The 24501-nt window shown below is 41.2% G+C and overlaps 1 protein-coding gene across 14 annotated transcripts; it reads left to right on the top strand.

The window, feature by feature from the left end:
* The first annotated feature begins 78 nt into the window (after nt 1-78).
* ZC3H11A (zinc finger CCCH-type containing 11A) lies at nt 79-23899 on the top strand. 14 transcript variants are annotated; one of them, XM_088673361.1, is made up of 19 exons: nt 79-199; nt 3104-3173; nt 4388-4441; nt 5278-5482; nt 5759-5878; nt 7874-7997; nt 8910-9110; nt 9918-10034; nt 10690-10770; nt 11439-11540; nt 12670-12726; nt 13183-13278; nt 14325-14390; nt 16864-17367; nt 18175-18248; nt 18674-18986; nt 20264-20436; nt 20855-20919; nt 22045-23899. In XM_088673361.1, the coding sequence occupies exons 4-19, from the start codon at nt 5429-5431 to the stop codon at nt 22301-22303; spliced, it is 2406 nt and encodes an 801-aa protein (XP_088529487.1). In that variant the 5' UTR covers nt 79-199; nt 3104-3173; nt 4388-4441; nt 5278-5428; the 3' UTR covers nt 22304-23899. The 14 variants fall into 14 exon arrangements, with proteins under 14 accessions (XP_088529487.1, XP_088529486.1, XP_088529484.1 ...); XM_088673360.1 differs by having other exon boundaries at nt 79-204; XM_088673358.1 differs by having other exon boundaries at nt 79-204; nt 4262-4441.
* Nucleotides 23900-24501: the final 602 nt, after the last annotated feature.

Below are 24501 nucleotides of genomic sequence, written 5' to 3'. Positions count from 1 at the left end.
CGCAAGCGCCCCGCCCTCTTCCGCCCCGTCCGCCATGACGCTTGAGGGCAGGGTCGGCCGAGCCTGGTGAGAGGCGCCATCTTCGAGGAGGGCAGCGGTTTCGCTGAAGTAGACTCTGTCTGCCGTCCAGAAGAAGAGAGAGATAGAGAGAGAAGGGAGCTCGGTGGCTCGAGGACTTCGACAGCGACTCCTTCTCGGGGTTCGGTAAAGTTCCTGCGCGCGGGTGACAAGGGCCCGGAGTCCCCTTCCCTCAGCCTTATATAGGTATAAAGGCCGCCTCCTCGCATAGGATTCCCTAGGTTCCCCTGGCCGAGGCGGCTTTCCTAGGCCGCCGCCTAGGGCCTCTTTGTTTTCAAATTTTCGTTCTTCCTTTTGTTAAACGGCCCGTTGCCAGTCCCTATCCGAGACTGCGGCAGCTTCGTTATAATTATTTTATTTTACCTATGGTTGCCCCTAAATTAACTCCATTTTCTGCTTCCTTTTGCGTTTCATATAAATGGCGTCCGTACGCCCCCGCATTATTTATTTATTTATTTCCCGGCCCTCCCACAGCGATTGTTTTTCTGCTCTTCAAGATTTGTTTAGATAATTCGGTTTTCCCTCCCATTCTTCCAGATCCTTGCGGCCATCTAGGAAAGGGCATTAGGATTAACTGGCCTAATCCCAAAGATGAGAAAACTAGGGCAAAGGAAATCCCACAGTGCGGGATTTTCAATAATAGTGGGTTTTTTAATTAATGAAATAAAATAAAGCCAAGATCTGCCATTTCTAGTGCTATTGATGTGACAGAACTCTCTGGCATTGCAATTCAGTAGTACGCTGAAAAATAGCAAAACCAGGAAGTACAGTAATTCTGGTTGACAAAAAAGAGTCTCTGATTATCATGGCATTTAGCTGGTGGCATTTGAGGTTCTTTTCCAAAACAGATTGTTGTCATTGGTGCATGCTGCACTCCAAGATTGAGCTGTGCATCTAGTATGTTTTAGGAATATAATGTCATGAGATAATCCATTTAAACACAATGAAAAATATAACTGCCATTGCATGCTATTGCTAGGCAGCATAGAGACGACTACTTTAATGAAGATGGGGGTGATCAATGGTTGCAGAGGACATAAAATACCTTTTATAATCAAAATATCTGCAGTATTTCCAGTTTGAAACTAGGTAATTGTTCTTCCCACTGCAGACCCTTTGAAACTTGAATAAGGTAAAGGTAAAGGGACCCCTGACCATTAGGTCCAGTCGTGACCGACTCTGGGGTTGCGCACTCATCTCGCATTATTGGCCGAGGGAGCCGACGTATAGCTTCCAGGTCATGTGGCCAGCATGACAAAGCCGCTTCTGGCAAACCAGAGCAGCACATGGAAACGCCGTTTACCTTCCCGCTGTAGCGGTTCCTATTTATCTACTTGCATTTTGACGTGCTTTCGAACTGCTAGGTTGGCAGGAGCTGGGACCAAGCAACGGGAGCTCATCCTGTCACAGGGATTCGAACCGCCGACCTTCTGATCAGCAAGCCCTAGGCTCAGTGGTTTAACCACAGCGCCACCTGGGTCCCTTTGAAACTTGAATTAGCTATAATAATTGTAATAAAGTTTTTCTGTGCATTGAGCACCTACTAATTTTGTCTGTTAATTTCCCCAGTCTTTCTGATACAAGAAGATGCAGCAGTTTTAATACCGAAGAGTACAGTACATTGTTTTCTCCCAGTGCAGAGTCTGGCACAGATGGCAGTAAAGCTGGACAGCACTTCCTAAAGCTATTGTAGTTAGAGGTGCTTATCCTAGTCATGTGCCTTTCAAAACATGCAAAAAGATCATAGTATGGAAGGACAGGATTTAGGTGGTTTAGTTAACAGAAACCCATATGTTGATAGGGGAAGCTGAGAAATTGGTGGGCATTGGCCCAAGTGGTCATAAATTACCTCAACTGCCATTCTTCTACCTTGCTGTCAGAATGTCTGAACAACAAATTTCTTGGCCTCTGAACATAAGCTCATTTCAGAATTTGACAATGACAATATGGAAATGGCTCCTTTATATACTTATGTTCATTCAGGCATTTGGCTTTGGCATGCATGGTGCTTACTCATTGCAATGAAATGGAGAGGTGCTTAAGAGAACAGTGAATAAAATCTCTGTTCTGTGCTTCAAGATAATGTGAAGTGCATATGAAAACGCTGCTCTTTACTATCCATCATTAGCACTAGCTGGTTTTTGACCTTCAAAGTGTCTTGTGAACATATACTCTCAATGTCTGCAATGATACAGGGATGTTAACTGTATGCTTGATAATCAGAGCGAGGGAGATAATGTGACACTGTATGAACAGGAATTAGAATACAGTATGAAAGTTTCTGTTCCTGTGCCTAAACCTTTCAGTTTACATTCCTAGAAGGGAGTATTGCAGGGGGTGATCCAGCTCTACAGTTCTGTGATTCTACTGCATTTTTTCCTCACATAAGCTCAAAAGTTAGCCCACCATCAGTTGACTTTTGAAAAGCTTTTGTACGGTTTGAACACAAAACTGCTCAGCTTTATCAAGGGTGTCAGCATCATCATGAGAATCTGGTTTTCAATTACTATTCCTACTATCAGAGCTATGCACATTATTTTTACTGAGGGGTGGGGGGAATGGAAAAACAACCGCCTTTTCTTAATTGCTTTTAAAAAATTGCTGGTTTTTATATTTTGGTGAAAGACACCAACAGTTCTTGGATTTCACCTATATATTAAAACAGTGAAATAATGAATGAAGTTAATAATTGTTCTCAGAGCTGGATGTGCAGCTAATGGCAGATAATATACAAACTGCTTTATAACATGTACTTAAATTGGGATAGGCAGTTTAATTAAACAAATTTTTGTGTGCCTTAAGGTAGTATGTACAGAAATGAACTTTGTATTCAGGGAGTGTGTATGTTTTTTTTTTTAAAAAAAAAGGCTACAGAAAGGAAATAACCTAAAGTTAATTTGCTACTTATAATGGGTGTATTTGCACAATTTCCCCCCAAGAGGATAGTTTGGTTGTCACTAAATGTGGGCTGATTATGGCAAAGAGAGGTATTGTGCATTTGACAGAATCTTTCTCCTTATTGCAGAATTTGATAATGTGAAGCACCAATATCATTTAGTGCAAGCAAATCAAGTTTGAATAAATAAATATACTGGGTGAGAAGAGAATCTAATAATGAAAATTAATTGTAGTTATATATATATATAATTTCCGCTTGTGTAAAATTCATCATGGACTACTATTTCCCCCCCTTTTTAAAAATACTTTCCCCCCGCTATTTTAGAGTTGGGTGAAATACCATGCCAAAAATTACCCCCCAAAATATGTTAGCATTTTCCAACCTTTCACTCTTCAATTTGAAAGACGGAATATATACCGTACTCAAAATGGCATTTCTGAAAGAGGGATCAACAATTTCTTTATTTTCTTTTTGGTCACTATGTGACTGAAGACTATGTGACTGTTGGTTGCTAGGATGTTGGACCTGCTGCATCCTTTCAACCTTATCACTGAAAAGCAGTGACTTATGGTGTATCTTTGCAGTGATGTTTAGGGGACTGAGCAAAATTAGGTACAGAAAAAACAAAACAAATTTAACATTTTGACAGCAAAATCAAACAATTGCCTTGATTTTGTAGTACTAAGCCTGTTGCTTTTTAAACTGCATCATGCAGTTAGTTTCTGCATAAAAATTAATTGAATCCCAATTTGTCTGAAAATCATTCTTAGTGCTCTATACATCATGTGTACACCCCATGTCTATGTACTTATTTGTGTTCATGCTTATGTGGGAAACTATTGGCCTGAAATTTGTATGGAAATTTATTTTTAGTTCCCGGAATTTGAAACGTTCTGTTGCAAAATTTCAATCTTTAAACTTAACTACCATGCTTGTGTATACATTGTTGCATGTATAAACACAAATGTATTTAAGAATACTTATGTGTATATACATATCTGTGTTTATACATAGAAGAATTTTTTTTAACTATACAGTTTAATAAAGATCGGGGAAGATTTTTCCTTTTTTCCAATAGGTGGAAGAAATCTTGAAGACCAGAAATTGAAAAATGTGTTTTAATTTTAAAAAAAGTTAATTTTTTTCGGCTGTGGAAGATGGATGTTCTTTGCAGCCAGTTTGAAACACAAGTTCATCTTTAAATGAACTATTTATTTTGAAGAGGCAATTAACCTTCACTATCTCCAGTCTTCCTGACCATTCAAATGGACTTGCTTTCTCCAGTAGTTGTAATTCACCCTGTCTGAATTTTGAATGAGAATGAGATGTGTTCCTTGGAAATGTGAGGAAGAAAAGTCTTTCTATCCCGTTATTATCAATTCATCGATTGAGTGTTGATTCGACCTACAGGAGAAAAATAACTGGAAGTCTTTGAAGACAGAGTTACATGCTGAACCTACCAAGGTATCTCAGTGAAAAGTGTATTCATTTGGGAAGGTTTAGTGCAGGCATCCCCAAACTGCGGCCCTCCAGATGTTTTGGCCTACAACTCTCATGATCCCTAGCTAACAGGACCAATGGTTGGGGAAGATGGGAATTGTAGTCCAAAACATCTGGAGGGCCGAAGTTTGGGGATGCCTGGTTTAGTGTGTGAACTGTAATTCAACAGGTGCTTAAGATATATCTTAGCAGTTGCTAAAATTTGAAGGGTTATCAAATGACTAGCTGGCAGCAGTTTTCACCCAGTGGCCAAGGTTTCTGCAATAGCATATGCAAATGATGTTCTGATTATTCAACTTGGCTCATGTCCCAATCTCAGCATCCCCTCTTTTCAGTTCACCTCATCCATCTGTTTTAAGCAGTCAGCAAAGAAGTGGTGGTGGTATAGGAATTGAGCTTCCCAAAATATTAAATGTGTGTTGTCTGCTTGTTGCCAAATATGAAACTTCTATATTTCTGGATTTTGCCCTCATGATATTGCTGGACAACAGCTCTTCTTGTCCCTCACCATTGGCCATGCTGACCAGAGGTTAATGGGAGTTGTAGTCCAACATCTGCAAGGTACCATGTTGGCTACCCCCGCTTTAGTATTTCTTACTATGATGTAAAGAAATTGGATGTCAGGAAACTGGAGGGTAGATTTATGTGGTTTGTTTTTAAGTTGGGAACCAGTTTTCATAACATATATAAATGTGGAATGTGTTTACCTAACCTACTGGGGTTTAGAACTTATGTCACATTGAAATAAAAAAGAGTAACATGGTGGTTTCTTTTTATTTTCCTTCATCTCCTCTTTCCAGGATTATATTTTAAAGAAGATACCAGTAAATCCAGCCTATAGAAGGTTTTGCCAGTTAAACCAAACTGATCAGCCATCACTGAGAGAATAGTAAACCTCTGTTCAGCCACCAGTCTCTCCAACATAAGCTCCCAATAAAGATTCAGCCGAATATGTCTAACCAAGGAGATGATTGTTACTTTTATTTCTACTCCACATGTACCAAGGTTTGTATTTCCCCTGTCCTCTAGTCTTCTTTATTCATGCTCGCAGTATTATAAGTATAATGTAACCTGATACACCCAATAGACTGCAGTCAAGGCATCCTTCCCTCCCTTTAGTGACTTTATTGGTAGCCAAATTTGCTAATATTTACTAAGTTGTAGTAAAACCTTTAAAGTTGCTTTTGTGCATAGGAAATGCAGTTCAATGAAACCTTGGTTATATTAGCCAGATTTTTAATGCATGTATTGCTTACCAAGACCATATTGCATTCTCCATAGGGTGACAGTTGCCCCTTCCGTCACTGTGAAGCTGCCCTGGGGAATGAAACGGTCTGTGCGCTCTGGCAAGAGCAGCGATGTTTCAGAAGCGTCTGCCGATTTAGACACATGGAGATTGATGTAAGTATTGTCTCAATATATAGTCTAGCAGTGTAATTACTCTTGATATCTGTGTGCATTGTTGAAGTGTAGTGTTTTTTGCATAGAACGTTTTCCTAAAAACTATAAAGACATAGGCATGATTTAGAGCTATCAAGTTGTTAGTTTGTTAAAGTTTGCAAGGTTATTTTGGTAACTCCTGCCTTGCTTCGGAAAAATATTTACAAACAAACACACACACACACTTATAAATGAAGAAACTGTTCATAGTAGTTTGAGATTCAAATGTTTAGACAACCAGCATGGGTTTCTTAGTCTCTAAGCACCTTTCCAGCTTGATTCGAATTTGGGGTGCTATTATTTGGATTGGTTTATTATATGGTGACTAATGTGTTTTTTTACATTAAAGCTACAAAAATGAGAGAAGAAACGTGAACTCTGTTTTAGATATTTTCCCTTGTCCACCATGTCCTAGCTTTTTCAGAGTATGAGGTAGCTTGTAGAAATGTAATGCATGAATTAGTGTCCCACAGTCATTTCTGCCAGTAACCCATTAGCTTGTTTGCATACTATGCACACATGAGAATGTACTTGGAAAGAAACAGGGTGGTGTCTTGTATGGACAAGAAATGTGATATTAGGACCTATCCTATAAGACCACTTTTTAACCCAGGAAAATCTTCTCAAAAGTTGGGGGTTGTCTTATACGCTGGGTCGTATTTCTTATACAGCGAGTATATCCCAAACTATATTTTAACTGGAAAAGTTGGGGTCGTCTTATACGCCCAGTCGTCTTATACGCTGGAATATACGGAATATATATGGTTTTTAACAATGATTGTTTTTAACAGTGAATACCAAAAGGGTCTATAATTCCCTATTCTTAAACAATAGTGGAGTAAACATAAAATTAGTCTATCTTATCAAAAGGTGTGACAGGCAGTAGGATTTGGAAGGAAAAGAGGATATCATGTAGGATATAGGAAGGCAAAATTGAAATATAATAATGGGCTAGGATCCAAAAAGCCTATGGGTGAGTGAAAGCAGTTTCACATATGCATTGTATGTGTGTTGCTCAGTCTCCCCTCTTCTGAATCTCTTATGCTACATTGCATGCATCTGGATGGTATGTATTTCTCAGAAGGGCTGCTTTTCAAGGGGTGAGAGAGAGGTTGCTGGCACAGCTTGTGTACATGAGTGGAACTCCACATGGAGCCAGTGTTAGAAACTGAGATATGAAAGCTAGGAGCTAAATGGCACCTTAAACCTAGGTTATGGGCACAACAACGGAACGTCTAGGAATGCTTTTTTAATAACAAGAATACAAAGTTGAAAATGAATGAACTGCAGCTAAAATCTTTTGTTCATTTTTCACATGTTCTAGTCCTCACCTGAAGACTGCAAAAAACAAAGCCATGCTTCCCCTGCCCACCCCCCTAATATTCTTAAGTCAGTCTCTTCTCCAGTCTTCAGAAAGTGGCTGGAAGTGGGGAGGCAGAAAAGGATCCCCCTTTCCTTCCACTGTGCAGTTTTAATCTGAAATCTGCGCCCAGAGCTCAGAAACTGCTCGTGCTAATGAAATTCCCTGTTGCAAAATGCGCCTAGAACAATGGGAGTTTCAAACACTGCATCCCTTGGGATCCTGGCCATTGTAATTAAGTACAGTGGTCCCTCAACTTACAAACTTAATTCGTTCCGAATACACATTTGTAGGTCGAAAAGCTCGTAAGTCGAAACGCGGCTTCCCATAGGGAAAAAAAATATTCGGAAAAATTCGTAAGTCGAGGAAACCACGTTAAAAAATTCGTAAGTTGAGGAAACAGCATTAAAAGCCGCCAACGGTTTCCGTTCGGATGTAGAAAACTTTGTTAGCGTACGGCCATTTGTCCCGTTCGTAAGTCGAAACCTACGGATGTCGAGTCATGTTGCTGATACCATCTCAGTGTGTTACTAACTTATGTTGTGGACTTGCAGGTTGTTCCTAGTGTACACTTACAGCCTATGTTTTGTCTTCAGAAAAAACGCAGTGAGATCCCATGCTTTTGGGAGAATCAGCCAGTGGGCTGTCAGAAGATGAACTGTGCATTCCACCACAACAAGGGACGTTTTGTGGATGGGCTTTTCTTACCTCCAAGCAAGAGTGAGTTGTAATTTCACCTTTTGGCATGTCCCTACCTATCTACAAAAGATCTTGCATTCTTTCTTCAGACTTCCACGTTTCTGTAGGTGCTGTAAGGAAAGCCATACTTGCCTGACTCCCCCCCACCCCACCCCCAGCAGTGCATCAAAAAAATCCAGCAGCAATACAGTAGATACAGGTTATGCAGGGCCATGTTCTTTATTGCACACAGGTGGATGCTTCACAACATTGTTTTTGTTGTTGTTAACCGAAGGTGTGAGGAACCTTTGACCCTCCATATGTTGCTGGAATGAAACTCACTTCCCTGGCCTTTAGCTACACCTGCTGGGGCTGATGGGAATTGTAGTTCAACAACATCTGGAGGGCCAAAGGTTCCCCACACTTGTCCTGCTAGCAGCTTGAAGACATATGTGTGAACATAGCACTCTGAAAAGTGATTACATAACTTTAACCACAAACCCTGCAGCCCTTCCTCTCCATTTTTAAATTGTTATAACCATTTAGGAAACTCGTTCAGACAAATAGCTGACTTGTTTGTATTTAACATACAACAGGGCAATTTCTTTCACCATCCTTTCTTCATGGTTAACTTCCTAGAAGCATTAGATGACCAGTGTTTCAGAATGCTAGATCTGATCCATAAGAATGGTCTTTAGTGTAGATGTGTGTGTAAGCAAGATGGAATAAGGCCACCACTTACTGGAGTTTTTTTCCAAATAGAAATAGTATGAGGCTAGGGTAGCCATTAAGTATCAATAAAATTATTATATTAATATTGGTCACAATCCTTTGCAGAATGATTTTGATATTACTGGAGGGATTTTACACACGATGGATCAGATACAGTACCTATATATTATTAATAATGGTTTTCAACGTAGTTTATATGTTCTTGTGCATTTTTGTTTAAAGCTGTTCTAAACATGCCTGAACCTACGGAAGAGGAGATGAAGGCTATACAGATTTCATTGCAACAGAATAAACTTTCTGTTCAGTCCAATCCATCTCCTCAGCTGCGTGGGGTAATGAAGGTGGAAAGTTCTGAAAATGTACCAAGCCCCACTCATCCACCAGTTGTTATCAATGCTGCGGATGATGATGAAGATGATGATGGTGAGCAAAATATAGTTCCTTAAAGCATGATGCTTCTCTGTTGTATCATTAATGCAGTCATTGCTTCAGTGTATACCCCACTTCTCATCCTGAAGATTCTCAGAATGCCTAACAACTTACATAAAAATTAAAGTAAATTAAAAAATCAAGATGAAAACAACAAATAAGTCAAAGCAGGTGATGGTATTGGATATTATCTAGGGTGGCCATATGTCTGGAATTTCCAGAACACACCCCCAAAACTGCAGCTACAAGCAGTGTCTGGGCAGAAATTGGCAAAATGTCCGGGGAAATCCAGACGTATGTCTGCTGACAACCAGCAGTGTTGTTTTTGCATATGTTCTTCAGAAATAGCTCAAAAACTTCCAAGCTCAACAACTCCCCCCCCCCTCCGGATTATCACTTATTGAAATATGGCAACCCTAGCATTATCCCAGCACCTTGAAACATTTCACTGGTGCTTCTTCCAATCCTCTGGAGCATATGGAGTGGGGAGGTTTCCACCCTATAGCATCTGAGAGTAGCAATTGGCAAATCATAGATCCTTTATCTACCTATTAATTAATTGCATGTTGTACTGATCTTACTTGACAATCCAAATGAAGTTTTACTTGACTCACAGTTCTAATTTATACATGCCTACTCAGAATTAAGTCTGGCATATTTCAGTGGAGCTTGCTTCCAGGTATATGGGTATAAATCAAAGCAGTCTAAGACTTATGCACATTTGGGAATCTATCTCACTGAACATAGTGGGCTTCTGAATAAATAGGAATGGACTCAAAGTAGCAATGTTACTTCTTTCAGATCAATTATCGGAAGAAGGTGATGAATCTAAAATGCCTGTTCAACAACCCTCTGCGGAGGTTTCTAATGGATTGCGGGTAATTTCTACTCGGAAATCAGCAAGTAGCACAAAACAAGGTAACGGTAGGAACTAATATGCTCAAAAGCAACTGAGTGGACCCTTAGCAAGGGATTTGGGCCAAGGATATTCGCATTCAGCATTTGGGTTGGATTGTTTATTTGCTTCAGTGTGTGTTTATATTTCAGTTATTGCAATTGAAGATTTTCAGAGTATGTTTTCATAAATGCTGTTTTTTTATTTTAAAAAATCAAGTGTTGGAGGGAAGGACATTGTAGTGTGCTGGTGCAGGAAGGTAGATGGGGTATAGAGACTGGAAAGGATATAGGAGCTATGCAGAAAGATGGGAACAAAAAAAAACAAACATTTTTTGTCCACAGGAAGTGTTTGGAAAGTTTTCTGGAAGTATTTCCTATGCATATTTAAAGGAATGTGCACCAGAAAATGTTCAGTTTGCACTGGAAAATTTGCTGGTGCCCCAGAGAGTGATCTAATTTAGCATATTGATTATACTTTTATAGAGTAAACACAGCTAAAAACTTTGCTTGTGGCACCTCAGATGTGATGGGCAACATAGCTCAGTAACTTCTGGAAGGCCACAGGTTCTCACCCCTGGAATAAATTTCCACAGGTTATCTTAACTTTGAGCTTGTTTTCTGCCCTTTCATATTTGAGAGAAACTTATCTGCTTACTCAGATTTTCACATTTTGCAGTTGATCATTTGAATTTTGGAATCAAAACCCTTGATGAGATCAAGTCAAAAAAAATGAAGGAAAAATCAAAGCAGCAAGGTGGTGAGTTGACCTTTGTAATTGTGAGGATATTCCACACCCTCATTGGGAGGATATTTGTCTATTATTAGAAGTCCAGGGTGGGCTGTTGCTTGCTTTTGTTTAGAGTCTTGCAAATGCAAATGTTTTGTTCTCATAGTTTGTTCTTATATATTGTTCTTATATACAAGTAGGAATTGTATATAACACTAGCTGGAAAGATGTCTGCTTTTAGGCACCTTAGTTGCAAAGTATTTATAATAAAGTAGAAAACTGTCCAAAGTATCTGTTTTGCAACACATTCCACAGTGTAGCTTCATTTTCTTTTACAAGTTTTTTCATTAGTCATCTCATGAATTTCCATTTATTATATACTTTCAGCACTATCCTATGTGTAGCCTTGGATGTCCCAGTGATCATTGAGTCAGCAGTTTTGTGCCCTACAATTTAATCACAGCAATTAAATGTTGGGGTGGCGGCTAATGGAGGTTGTTCGATGATTGTTCAAAGAAAAAAAGAATTTTGGATTGGACTTTTCCCAAGGCACCAATGTATTACAGTGGGCATTGTGTAGTAGCTAAGAGTGTGAACTTAGAAGCCTCATATTCAAATTGCATCTCAACCACAAATTCATGAAATGCCAAATAGTGGTACCATTGCAGCTTAATATAGCTTTGTCTTGCTCTTCTCAGACAACCCCTCTGAGGTTTCTGCTCAGATTCAGACCCATCCAGGCCCAGAAAAAGAAAATGTACGGACTGTGGTCAGAACTGTAACTTTATCTACAAAGCCAGGTAAGCGTAATTCTGTTTGTATTCAGTTCATCAGCTCTGGTACCTGTGGCATTTCTGGAAATGTCCTTCCTCTTTATTGATTAGCATCAATGTTACAATGTGTGTATCTGGACTCACATAGCACTCATGTAGGTTCATATACACACTGCTGAGAGGTTTAGGATCTTTTGCTGGAGTTATGACGTGCACTTATTATGGATGTGTGTTAATCTTTAATCTTATTCCTATAAGAAGCCCTCGCAAAGAAATAAAGGAAGCTTGGTTTATTTTATAAATCAGGAGTTGCAGAATTTATATACAATGCTGCTTTAGACAGCAAAGCTACAGTCTAAGTGGGTAGCAAATCACAATACAAACACACTTTAATTAAAGAGCAGAAAAGACCCTAACTATTCTAACACCTACATAAGCAAGGTGACAATTTTGCCATAAACCCACACAAGAAGGGAAAGGGAAAAGGAAAGTATACCTGTCCTTAAAGCAAAGCAGTAGGGTGCAGAGTCCTAGGAAGTGCTGGGTAAGTTCTGTTGTATTGGAGCTGGGAGAGCTAGCTAACCTTTTCATCTAATGGTCGTTTTATATCCTTTTTTTGCCAATGCATTGTAATTGAGAGGGGAGGGGCTGTGAAATTAGTGATTCTTACAATTTCTATAACCATTTTAAGAATAGTGAGAAATGGGATAAACTGGCCATCCCATTTGTTTGTTTAATAAGAGGGTGAAAGACTTGCCATGTGTGATCTTCCTGCCTCTTTCACCTTTGCTCACCCTGTCCTGTTTGTTTGACAAAAGGTGAAAGACATGTGATAGTGAGCAATTATCTGAATCTGATTATTATCTGAATCTTTTTCTGAATCTTATCTGGATAATCTGAATCTAGGCATTTTAGCTTGCAATCTGCTTTACCATTGTGTGGGTGGATCCCATTGAGGAGTTGAGTATCCTGAACGTACTTAACAACTAAATTTGCATGTGTTAATCTTCTGGTCAAATGATGGTTCTACTGCAAGTAAATAAACTGTTGTATAACAGTTTTTCATGGAAAAAACCTCTACATAATAATACACATATTAAAGCAATTGGTTTACTTCAGACATCTGTTAAAGTTGCTTGCTCTTAATTTTTGTCAGGTGAACAGCCTCAGATTCGATTGACTGTTGCAGAGAGATTGGGAAAACGGAAAAATGGTGAGAACCAGCATGTATAATTTAAAAACCCTGCTCCTCTATCAGCCTTATCCATTCTTTTCCATCATATGTGCATACGTGCACAAAAGTTCTGATTATGGGTACATTTTTTATTTTCTGTTTTTGAACCTTGATGACTTATTAAATGACTGTATTAAAGTATATGCCATTTATGGCACAGCATAGAATCTGTGGCAAGGAGGATTTTCATTTTTCTTGACATTTCAGTGGAGAGCTGTGTAAAAACTAGACCGGTATCAGTTCTTATCCCACTCATCTGCTTCTTGTGCTGTCACAGTGTGTGTGTGTGTGTGTCCCTATCTTTCTAGGCAAAATGTTCACTAAAGGTATCTTTCAGTATCATAATACTGATGCGGATGTAATTGCCACTAAAAGCAGCAAGCATAGCTGAAAACTAAAAAAACAAAAGCCTGACAATAATCTTTTTCTTGTTAGTTTCTGAGGGTGGCCTCCCCCTAAAACGTAGCCTTGCTGAAAGACTGGGAAAGAAAATAGATTCCTTGGAGAATGCAGACAAAATACCAAAGAGAGGTAGGTTTGTTTAAATAGTAAAATGTGTTATACTTCTTTTGTAGTGCAACAAGCCTGTTTAAGTGAAATTGTTCTAAAATGTCAATGAAACTCCTCTTTTTATCAGGGATGAGGAATCAAATGCATATAATGTAAAGGCCATATTAACAGTTGTTTGTATCAAAAATCTTGTTTGCTGTCTCCATACAGTAATGTACACAAAGTAGTCCAAATTCCATAGTCAATGTGATCTGTGCACAGCACATACAATGTAATGCTTTGTTAGATTTTTTCCATTTTTTTTGAAGAATAGTAGATCTATTTGCAGTTCATTTGTGGTTCTTGTTGAATTGCAGGAAACATGCAGTATCTTTTAATTTGTATACCACCTTTCTATTTTACTATACAGAAGGCAGTTTACAAGCTGAATAAACAACAAAATAGACAGCAAAGATCATACACCTAATAACAATCTGATCCAATACAAAAAAGTCATAATAACAACACAACTTTAAAATAAACAACTACTATCAAATTTAAGAATTACTAAACTGTAATCAATTAAATAAAGGCAAGTCACAATGCTTAAAATGCTACAAAACATACAAAACCATGTAAAAGGATCAAATTGAGAAACAAGGTCTGTCAAATTATAAAATTAATTTTAAAAATACCCTGGAACTCCTCTCTTCCCAGGTGCTTCTGCTGTTCTCAAAGTCATGGTGTGGGAAAGGCTCCTAGGGCTGGAGGGTGGGGCAAGGCAGGTAGAAAAAGCCATTGCCGGATGGCCAGTGTAAAGTCTTTCTCCCATCACATTTCTTCATCTGGAAACATCTCTCTTATGAAGACTCCTTGGGCTGGTGGGTGAAGCAAGCCATATGAAACAATTTTCTGTGTGAAGCCATAGATCAGCTTCCTCAACCTAGTGCCCTTCAGCTCCAGCCAGCATGGCCAATTGTCAGGAATGATGGGAGTTGTAGTCCAAGGCACTAGGAAGATTGCTGTAGGAGAACAAAACAGGAGACTTCTGTGTAACTTCCTTCACATTTTATTCTTTCTTTCTGCAGTACAAGTTCCCTTGTCACTTAAAGAGAGACTAGGATTACCATCTGAGCAGAACAATATGGAAACAGGTAACAATTGGTTTTATTGGAGTACCTTGGGATATCCTCTCCCTATTTATTGCAGGTGGATCTTTGCCTTAGTGCAATCCAAGCTACCGTATATACTGGCGTATAAGACGGCTTTTGAACCCAGGAAAATTTTTTCAAAAGTTGGGGGCCCGTCTTATACGCCGGGTCCAAGAATCTGCGGTCACCGCAGACGGTGGGGGGAGCTCAAAAACGGCTGCATCCCCACTGTATGCAGTGACCATATGAACGCAAAGAAGCGCGCTCGGGAGGGGGCTGCTCCCCGCCAGGGAGAATGGCTCCCTCATGGCTTTGTGACCTGGATCAGCGCAGAGATACAGTTTTGTGTATTTCATTGGTGTCAAGCTGCTGCCTCTTCTCTTTTTGTCAGCGCAAAGCAAAGGGATCTCTCTGTCTCTCTCTCTCCGCTCTCTCTTTCACTGCTCTGCTCAGCGTCTTTTGCTGGCTGTGTGAGCCTCCGATGTCTCTGCCTCTCTATCGCTATCCTCTCTATGGTTTCTTTCCCCCCTTTTGATCGATGTCTCTGCCTCTCTCCCTCTCCCTCTCCCTGGCTTCTATTCCCCTTTTGCTCACTGAGCCAGCCTCGTTGTCTCTCTCTCCGCTCTCTCTTTCACTGCTGCTCAGCGTCTTTCGCTGGCTGTGTGAGCCTCCGATGTCTGCCTCTCTATCGCTATCCTCTCTATGGTTTCTTTCCCCCCTTTTGCTCGATGTCTCTGCTTCTCTATCTCTCCTCTCTCTGGCTTCTTTCCCCCTCTCAATAACTACCGTGTTTCTCATATTTTAAGGCATCCCCAAAAAATAAGCCATGACAGGATTTCAAAGGGTTGGTGAAAAATAAGACATACCCCGAAAATAAGCACTATCGCGAAGCCCCGACCGAGCGAGAGGCGAAGGCGCGGGACTCAGCAGGAGCTCCCTGCCTGCTTCCCCGAGCCGTAGCGCATCGGGGGACAGAGCCGAAGATCGGCGGGCGCTCCTTGCTGGGCTTGACAAGCCCGGCAAACAGCGCCCGCCGATCTTCGGCCCTGTGCTGTGTGACGGGCGGGGTGGGGGGGAAAGCGGAGATCGTTCTCCGCTCTCCCCCCACCCCCGCCTGTCACCGAAGATCGGCAGGCGCTGTTTGCTGGGCTTGACAAGCCCGGCAAACAGCGCCCGCCGATCTTCGGCCCTGTGCTGTGTGACGGGCGGGGGTGGGGGGGAAGCGGAGATCGTTCTCCGCTCTCCCCCCACCCCCGCCTGTCACCGAAGATCGGCGGGCGCTGTTTGCTGGGCTTGACAAGCCCGGCAAACAGCGCCCGCCGATCTTCGGCCCTGTGCTGTGTGATGGGCGGGGGTGGGGGGGAAAGCGGAGATCGTTCTCCGCTCTCCCCCCACCCCCGCCTGTCACCGAAGATCGGCAGGCGCTGTTTGCTGGGCTTGACAAGCCCGGCAAACAGCGCCCGCCGATCTTCGGCCCTGTGCTGTGTGATGGGCGGGGGTGGGGGGGAAAGCGGAGATCGTTCTCCGCTCTCCCCCCACCCCCGCCTGTCACCGAAGATCGGCGGGCGCTGTTTGCTGGGCTTGACAAGCCCGGCAAACAGCGCCCGCCGATCTTCGGCCCTGTGCTGTGTGACAGGCGGGGGTGGGGGAGAAGCGGAGATCGTTCTCCGCTATCCCCCCACCCCCGCCTGTCACCGAAGATCGGCGGGCGCTGTTTGCTGGGCTTGACAAGCCCGGCAAACAGCGCCCGCGTGCACTTTATTAAAAAATAAGACATCCCTTGAAAATAAGCCATGTCGTGTTTTTTTGAGGAAAAAATTAATATAAGACATGTCTTATAATATGAGAAACACGGTAAGCAAACAAACAAACCACCATTTCCCCGGCTGCAGACTTGAGTGCTGGAGAAGACAGCCTCCCCTCCCCTCCCCGCCAAAAAAGGGCTGGAGTACATCCCAAATTCTATATTTTAACTTGAAAAGTAAGGGGCCGTCTTATACGGCCAGTCGCCTTATACGCCAGCATATACGGTACTCAGAAGTAAACCTCAGAGTTTAATGTGATAATAATATATAAAAGGCTAAAATCTATAAAAGCCCCAAGTCACAAAAAGATCAGCCTGCAACTGTTCTTTTTCTTACCTCCTGATTTTAGAGCTCCTTTATGGAATGAGATCTTGCTCTCAGCATTAGTTCTTCAGCAATGTTTTACATACTGCTCACTTTTTGACTTGGATAATCTACTTCAGTATGCAAAAAACTGGCAAGGGTTGAAATACGACATGTACATCTTGAGGGAAGCCCATTTAGAATGAGGTTGGTGGATAAGAAGCAGATTGTTAAACTCTCAGAGTGATACTGCATATTTTGGGAGCAAAAGTATATGGAGCCTAGAACAGTTGACATTTTGACTAACATAAAAATGCAAACTAATTTTATGGGGTATTTTTTCATTGTGCTTTCTGTTTGTGGTGTAGAGAATGCTGCCCAACCAGCAGGCGAAATTCGTGTGAAAACACTAGAAGAAATCCGTTTGGAGAAGGCTAGCCAAAGAAAGGGAGAAATTCATCCCAAACCCAAGGTTGAAGTAACCTTTACCATTGATGATCCCAATGCAGTAGCAAAACCGTCTCCTGCCATCAGGATCAAAACCTTTTCAGAGGTCCTGGCTGAGAAGAAGCAGAGGCAAATGGAAGAGGAGCGGATAAAAGCTGAAAAAGAGAGCCTTGCCAGACCAAAGCATGAGGGTGAGCCCCAGAAGCAAAGCTCCTTGGTTTCAGCTGTTTCCAGCAGAAGAAAGCTGGAGGAGCCTTCTGACAAAGCTAAGGACTTTAGGGAGGTGCGCATCAAAACTCTAGAGGAAATCAAGCAGGAAAAAGCCCTCCGAATGCAGCAAAGTGGGGAAAACACCTCAAAGACGCAGGTGCAACCTGAGCGAACTCCAGTTGGGAGGAGACAGTTATGCATTACAAAGCCAACAGGTACTATGCATGTCTTGTTTGTAGCACCATTTTACTTCTAAATACTCATATTCAGAAGGCACGTCAAAGCAGATTTTTTTATAAATGATGAAATTGGTATAAATACTTGTAATCAATTTGACTGCTGGAACGTAGGGTAGAGCAATATCAGGAACTTCAGCTGCAGAACATACTGTAGTGTGCTGATGTCCCCCCATTGCCACACACGACTCTGAAATGAGCTCAGAGTAAGGGAAGGGGAAAAGCATGAGTAGGGTACGGTATTCATAGGAGGAGAGTATTGGCAATGTTAAGCATTCTTTCTCCTGCCCTGCAAGTGTCCTTCCTGCATTTCTCAGTATTTCAGCAAATGGGATTGCACATTTTAATTTGACCATAAATTCAAGTAGCAGTGGGGGTACTCTTTCCAGTTCACTTTGTAGGAGCCTGTATCTAATGCCAGAACAAATATTTCTGGGGAAAAAACAAGTATTTTCAGCTGGAATTACTTCTAGGGCATTGGATCATTCGTCAGGGCATTGGATAATTCAGTCTGTTGGCATGTCACCATTATGCACATTTCCTAGTTCACGATGGGGTAGGATGTGTCTGGGCAGGATGTGTTCCTCAAAAATTGAGGAATTGAGATCAATTACCTTGCTTGTAGTGCTTCATGGACCTTGGTGTTGGAAGGTAGCAAGCATTTCAAGCAAGATAGAAGACTGCTGAGTGTGGTGTTCACCCACCTAATTTACCTAATGTGGGAAATAGCTGTGCCTCAGGAGAGTTAATTCTCCTTTTAGAATGATCAATGTGGTGTTTTAACAGCTCCTGGAAGAGAAAAGAAACAACCAGAGCTGAAGTCCTCTCCAAGAACTTTTATATCAGATGCCACCGCGAAGGTAAGTCTTCATTTTGGTATGCAATACATTGTATGTTGAAAAACAGGCCTTGATACTGATGCATGCTCATTATCATCTAGCATCTTTGGAAACTGCCATTAGATATCTATGTCAGGACTGGCTGTCACATGATATACAAACCCTGCTTTCTCACCCTTCTAGCCCCATTTAGATCCCATTAGCTAATCAGCTCTGGGCCAAAGTTCAGCAAAATATATTTTGACAGCCTATTATGAAGGGCACATCACGCCACCAAGAAACACAGTGGGGCAATCCTGGGAAATCCTGATCTAAACCCTCAGCACTATCCAGAGCCAGGCCACCCAAGGAAGCATGTCAAGATACTGAAATCTCTCTCTTGGGGGGGGGGCTTTCCCTAGGAAGCACCTGTTTTCTAACCCCTTTATTTCTCATTGTCTACTCAGCCTTTGAATGATAGCATGAGCAATTCACATTCTAAAGTCCAAGTGAAGAGCTTGGAGGAGATAAGGAAGGAGAAGCAACGGTTAAAACAGCAGCAAGAGAGGAAGCCCCAGGAGGAGCAAGTGACCGTGTCATCTGCTGGGGAAGAAACTGCAGAAGGGAAGACCCCAGGGGCGAAAAATCCTGTAGTGACAACAGGGAAAAGCCGTCCACATACAAAGAGGTTGTTGGTGAGATCCCAGGAGGCAGTGCCAGAGAACGTGGGGTCAGAGGAGTCGAGACTTTCTGCTCAGCCTGTAGAACGAAAGATTAAAGGTAAACAGCAACACCTTGATGGTAATCAAGAGTCAAAGAAAGGCCTCCTTAAGCTGCTCATAAGAGGTAGAACAAGAGGCTATTAAATTTCTGCCATCAAGATAATTCCTCCTTGTTTTAAGTTTCAGCATTGCCCCATGAGTTAAGTAACAAGGTGTGTATTCTTAAGCATACTCCTACATTCCTCTTACATGTCTCAGGCGCAAAGGGACGGGATGAATATTCTTGCATAATACTGATACACACACTCTGGAATTGGCAAAACATTGAGCTTTCATCTATCTCTGAGATAGCATGTGTGTTCCCAGTTGCTTCAAAATGTAATCTGGGCAACAGCTGTAACTATTTTAATGCCTATGGAAATCGGAGCCTTTTCTATCTCATACTATCAAACTGCCATGTTCATTTAAGCTGTGAGTCACAAATATCCACTGCATCACTCCTGAGACAAAGGCACAAGAGGGACAAATCCAAACCTCAGAGTTCCTCTGGGAAGTCCTGGCGACTCTGCTTTGCCAGGTAACTGGACCCCTCTTGGTATATGGCATGAAGCTGCACTTGCTCTCTCTCACTTACTGCTAGACAATCTCTGGATGTGAGAGATTTGATAGCATTATATCTGGGCACTGTCCAACACGTCCCAATTTTATGCTTCTGCACTTGTTGCAAAGACACATTCTTAGTCCTAGTTGCAATAGCATACCCTCCAACATTTCTCTGATGAAAATAGGGACGTCCCATTCCATAAAGATATTTTTACTATTTATACCCCCCACATCTTACTGGGTTGGCCCAGCCATGCTGGGTAGCTTCCAACATATATAAAAACATAATAAAGCATTAAATATTTTTTTAAAATTTCCCTATACAGGATTGCCTTCCGACGGCTCAGGGGTCAGATCTACCCTCCAACATCTCTCCAGTGAAAATAGGGACATTCTAAGGAAAAGCAGGGCATTCCAGTGTATAACACCAGGATCAAATCAGAAACCAGGATAGCTTCTCCAAATCACGGACGTCTCTGGAAAATAGGGACACTTGGAGGGTCTGCAATAGGTCAAAAAGCCCTTTGCAGGATGCTGCATTTTTTATGTAGATAAAGAACTGCCGTATGCAAAGAGCACTGAATCTTTTCATAATTGCAGGTCTGATGTCGGAGGAAGAGAAGTGCTGTTTTTGGTTTTAAAATATGCTATTCTGGAAAAAAGGGAGAGAGAAGAGTAACATAGCCATTCTGTGTTCACAGACTAACCTTTATTTGCTTTTTCATATTCTAGCCAAACCAAAAGTGAATGTGAAGCCATCTGGGGTGAAGCCTGTGTCTCGAGCAAAGCAGGCACTGAAGCGCAAAGCGTCGGAGAGTCATCCTTCTGTTATTGCTGCAGTGAAGCCTCTGAGTCTCATTCCAAGCGCAAACACAAAGGAGCACCCATCTGAAAACACAGTCCTGGTAAGAAGATTGATTCATGATGTTGTAGACTACCTGATAGCTGAAAGTTTTAGCCTGTGCTGTAACTTTGCACTTTGAGATAAGTAGCAGGGGTGGGGGTTTTTTTGGAGGGGGGTACATTTACAGTGCTAAGTGACCAATCATCTTTTGGAAAGTACCAAAGATTAACTTGAGGGAGTCTGATTTCTTATTTTGAATAAGAGGAGAGTAATAAAATCATAGCTGTCAACCTCTGGATTTGAAGATAAGGAAATCCTATTGTGCTGTCAACTCCCGGATATGAAAGTAAGGGCGCTGGATAAGGGAATTTCCCGCAAAAAAGGGAAAGTTGACAGCACTGAATAAGAGTAAGAATTAAAACAGCATAATGATGATGGAGAGAGAAAAACCTGTTGCAAACTCCCCCCCCCTCTCTTAGGCAAGTGCTCCTGCTCTTCCAGAAGTCACAGAAGCCGCTGTTCCTGAGAGAGTGCAGCCTAACAGGTAATTATTTATCTATCTGTAACCCTATTATATGTCACTGAGATTGTCTCTTGGAACAGTTGTGCAAGCTGACTTTGAATGTTTACTAGCCATTGTTCAAATGCGCTCATGTGAAAATTAGGATAAGGTCCTTCAGCTTTCTTTCCATGTAGGTTTGCAAATGGAGGTCCAGGTAACAGACAGGCACTGGGAATAGACTCAATTTAATGCCATAGGTTTTTAACATGGGTACCAACAACACATTTATTCTGACATAACCTTTTGTAGGTAATGCTGTGATATACGTATTTGCAATTAAATGGTATATAAATGCTATAAAATAAATAAATGGCTAGGACTTTATTTCTGCATCTGAAGTAGAATCTTGCTCATCAAAGCTTATGCTGCAATAAGTTGTTCAAGACCTTATGCTGTTTATCATACCCAATATTTCCCATAAACTAGTTTCTTCAGTCTTGCGTTTTTTCATGCTGCTCAGTTTACTTTGAACTTAGCTGTCTTAAAAGCAAAACGTAAGGCTACATAGTGTAAACAGGCATAGCTAAAGAAGATACTTTAGTGGCATAGCAGTAATCCAGCTATTTCTTTCTGCTAACCAACTGCTTCCTGACCATATCATAATGTGACCTAGATGTCACTTCAACATAAGGCTTCTTAGGCATTTTAGTGTGTGAAGAGGAGAGCAGGCCATACATAAAAGAGGTTTCTAACCATGCTTAGCTGAATGCAGTTAGAAGCCTCTAGTGATAGTGCAAAATTCCCTGTCCGTTCTGATCATGCAAGATGCTTATTCGGACCTTCCTATAATTGCATATTGGTGGGAACGCAGCAGCAAAGTTGGGCTGGTGCACACCAACTATACGTGTTGCCCTATACAACACCCCCCACCTCCCAAATGCCCATATAAGGATATTTTTTCTACTCTTTATGTACCTGCATCCTGCCTACTTAAGTTTCAGATTTGTAACTAACTTATGACCTGTCTGCTGCTAGAGGAGAAACTTCCTGCGCAGCTTATTAATATCACTCCATTCTGCTGGGGCTAAGGGTTCCCCATGTCCAGACAGGATATCTGTTCCCCCCTTGGAGATGTATCAGATTGTTCTGTTTTCCCTCTTTGTGAAGCTCCGAACTGCATACGGAGAACCAGGCAGCCTCCACGTTGCAAGCAGAGACAGCAAGCGCAACCTCTTCCCATGGAGCAGTAAAGACACGCAGACTGAGCTCAACAGGACCTGGGAAGACACCCACCTCAGTAGACGACGACTTTGAAAAGCTGATTTTGGAAATCTCAGGAGGCAAACTGGAAGCAGAGATTGATCTGGACACAGGAAAAGATGAGGACGAGCTCCTGCTTGAACTTTCTGAAATGATTGACAGCTGATTTCATCCCCATATGGTTTATTTCTGAGAGAAAATAAATGTTGTATATTTTGTTGGATAACCAAGATTACCCATTTCTTGGTGAGAAGTTTTGGCAAGTCTTAAAGCACACTTGAACTGAGGAAAGAAATGGCTGCACTTGATTGTCCTGTATTGCCCTGCTGGTCAGAGAGATGTTCCTATATGACTGTCTTGTTACTATCCTGCCCACCCGAAATACTTTGAGAAAACCACGAACATTTCAACTAGGGAAAATCTGATAATCCCACATAGGGTCCACTTGTTGACTCAACAACCTTCCTGTATATTTTTTTTTACTTAACCGTCACATTTTGTTTTCCAGCGATGTGGCAACCTCAATGTCTATTTGTTTCACGCATTTTTCTTGCTTTGTGATTTTTTAGGGTAATTTCCGTATTCCCGAGTTACTGTGGCAGCTCTTTGAGTCATGCAATTATTTTTTCAAATTTGATTCTAGAGCCAGGAGTACAGTTTAAAATGTGGAGGAGCAGAAATGTTGTAATCTCCATCCGAACTTGCTGCCACATGACAAGTGTGGCTTTAGGAAGAAGGAAAGAATATTGAACATTTGGTTTTCTTTTTTAAATCTTCCTCACTGTCATTCTGTACCATTTAGAAGTTTCCACTAGCAAGCATAAACTCCATGAGGCAATGGCTAAGACTTTTTGTGTGTGTACCTGTATTCATTAAAAATAATTGTTTTTAAAACATGTCCTACAAGGGCATGTGATGAGGTTATTCTCAGGTTTTGTTCTTTTTTCCTGAACTGATGGCCTTTTTTTGCTGACATTGCACCCGTCATTTAAAACAAAGCTTTGGAATGCTGCCTTTTGGCAGGTAAACCAGGTAAACCATATATATGCACTCTTCCCTGCCAAATCCACAGAGTTCTCAGCTGTGGCTCTGAAACTGCCCACCTGCAAACTTTCCTTGGTACCCATGTTCAGCGCTTGAAGCCCCACCAATGATCTTTATTTGGCAGTGTTCCATGGACTCTGCAGCGTGGCTGTGGAGACTTGGGTGTATTGTATACCCTATCATTCTTACATCCATATTTCATATGATTACCTTTTGACTATTATTATTGTTACCTGCAGGATCTTTCTGTTTGCGTTCCTAGCAAGTATAAAAATTTGCTTGATTCTGTTGTAAATATATTCATGTTAACTTGGAAAAAACCCTGTGCTTTGCAAGTTCACATTGAAATTTTGCCTGTGCAAAAAACTTTATGTTAAAAGCTGCCCTGCATTAATTGCTAGTTGACACATTGCTCCAAAAAAGTGGAAAACCAGAGAACTTCTGGTGGGTGGTAAACAAAAACAACAGACATTTGAGACTGTGAATAGTTTGCAATAGTTTGTGTCTGCTTATGCAGAACCTTCTGTTTATTGACATTTTTCTTCATTTTTTTTTCCATGCAAGAGATTCCTCTTTACCTACAGACTCCGTTGCTTTCTGTACATCTTTTTGCTTTCTATTTAAATCACTGTATCTGAATCAGATATGTTTGCTATTACTTTAAACAGTCTGCAGGAGAGAGAAGTATTTGTGTTTTAAATAAAGCTAATGTCGGAAATGTGTTTCAATGTTTTATTTCCATTAAGTTGTGCAGAATAGAAAAGGAATTTGCCACCTGTCATGGCTTCTCAGCTTTCACTAGCCCCAAACTGAGATAGCAATATAAAAGGACTGAGGAGCCAGATTTCTTTTTTAAAAAAAGTCTTGCACTAAAAATAGGTCATTGGATTATCAAAGATAATAGAATCAAATTCTGAGGTTAAGTCTGATGGTGGGAGGTTCTCACTGTCCTTTACATTTTTTTATCTGCACAGTTTCATCATAGCTCTTTTTACATACTTGTGACAGTTTTCACCTTTCATAAAATTGGGGTAGTCTGCTCCTCTGAGGCGCTTGTACATAGTTCAATAAAAAAACATGTATATTTGCATGAGTAACATTTCAGTGTTAATAAACTATTCAGAAACTGCCAGGCTCCCTAGTGTTTCATGTTCTAGATTATTAATGCATCATCATCAGTATGACTGATGCTTTACAGAGTACAAGAGGTCTCTCAAGTTTACATTCCAGAATCTTAACACATGGAAAATAGGAAATGGAGAGTAATACTTGAACATTATTTCAGGTATATGTGCTTAGGCAAGATAGGGTAGGGCAAAG

This window comes from Zootoca vivipara, chromosome 7 (genome assembly GCF_965207765.1).
Source record: "Zootoca vivipara chromosome 7, rZooViv2.hap1.1, whole genome shotgun sequence".
Lineage (NCBI taxonomy): Eukaryota > Metazoa > Chordata > Lepidosauria > Squamata > Lacertidae > Zootoca > Zootoca vivipara.
The sequence above is the reverse complement of the archived record's forward strand: the minus strand, read 5'-3'. Positions and strand labels throughout refer to the sequence as shown.

Coding starts and splice junctions, on each gene's coding strand:
- ZC3H11A (XM_035121406.3), top strand. CDS start 5,429: ATGTCTAACCAAGGAGATGATTGTTACTTTTATTTCTACTCCACATGT. Junction 12,727..13,182: donor ATTGGGAAAACGGAAAAATG/GTGAGAACCAGC, acceptor TTTTCTTGTTAG/TTTCTGAGGGTGGCCTCCCC. Junction 13,279..14,324: donor AGACAAAATACCAAAGAGAG/GTAGGTTTGTTT, acceptor TTCTTTCTGCAG/TACAAGTTCCCTTGTCACTT.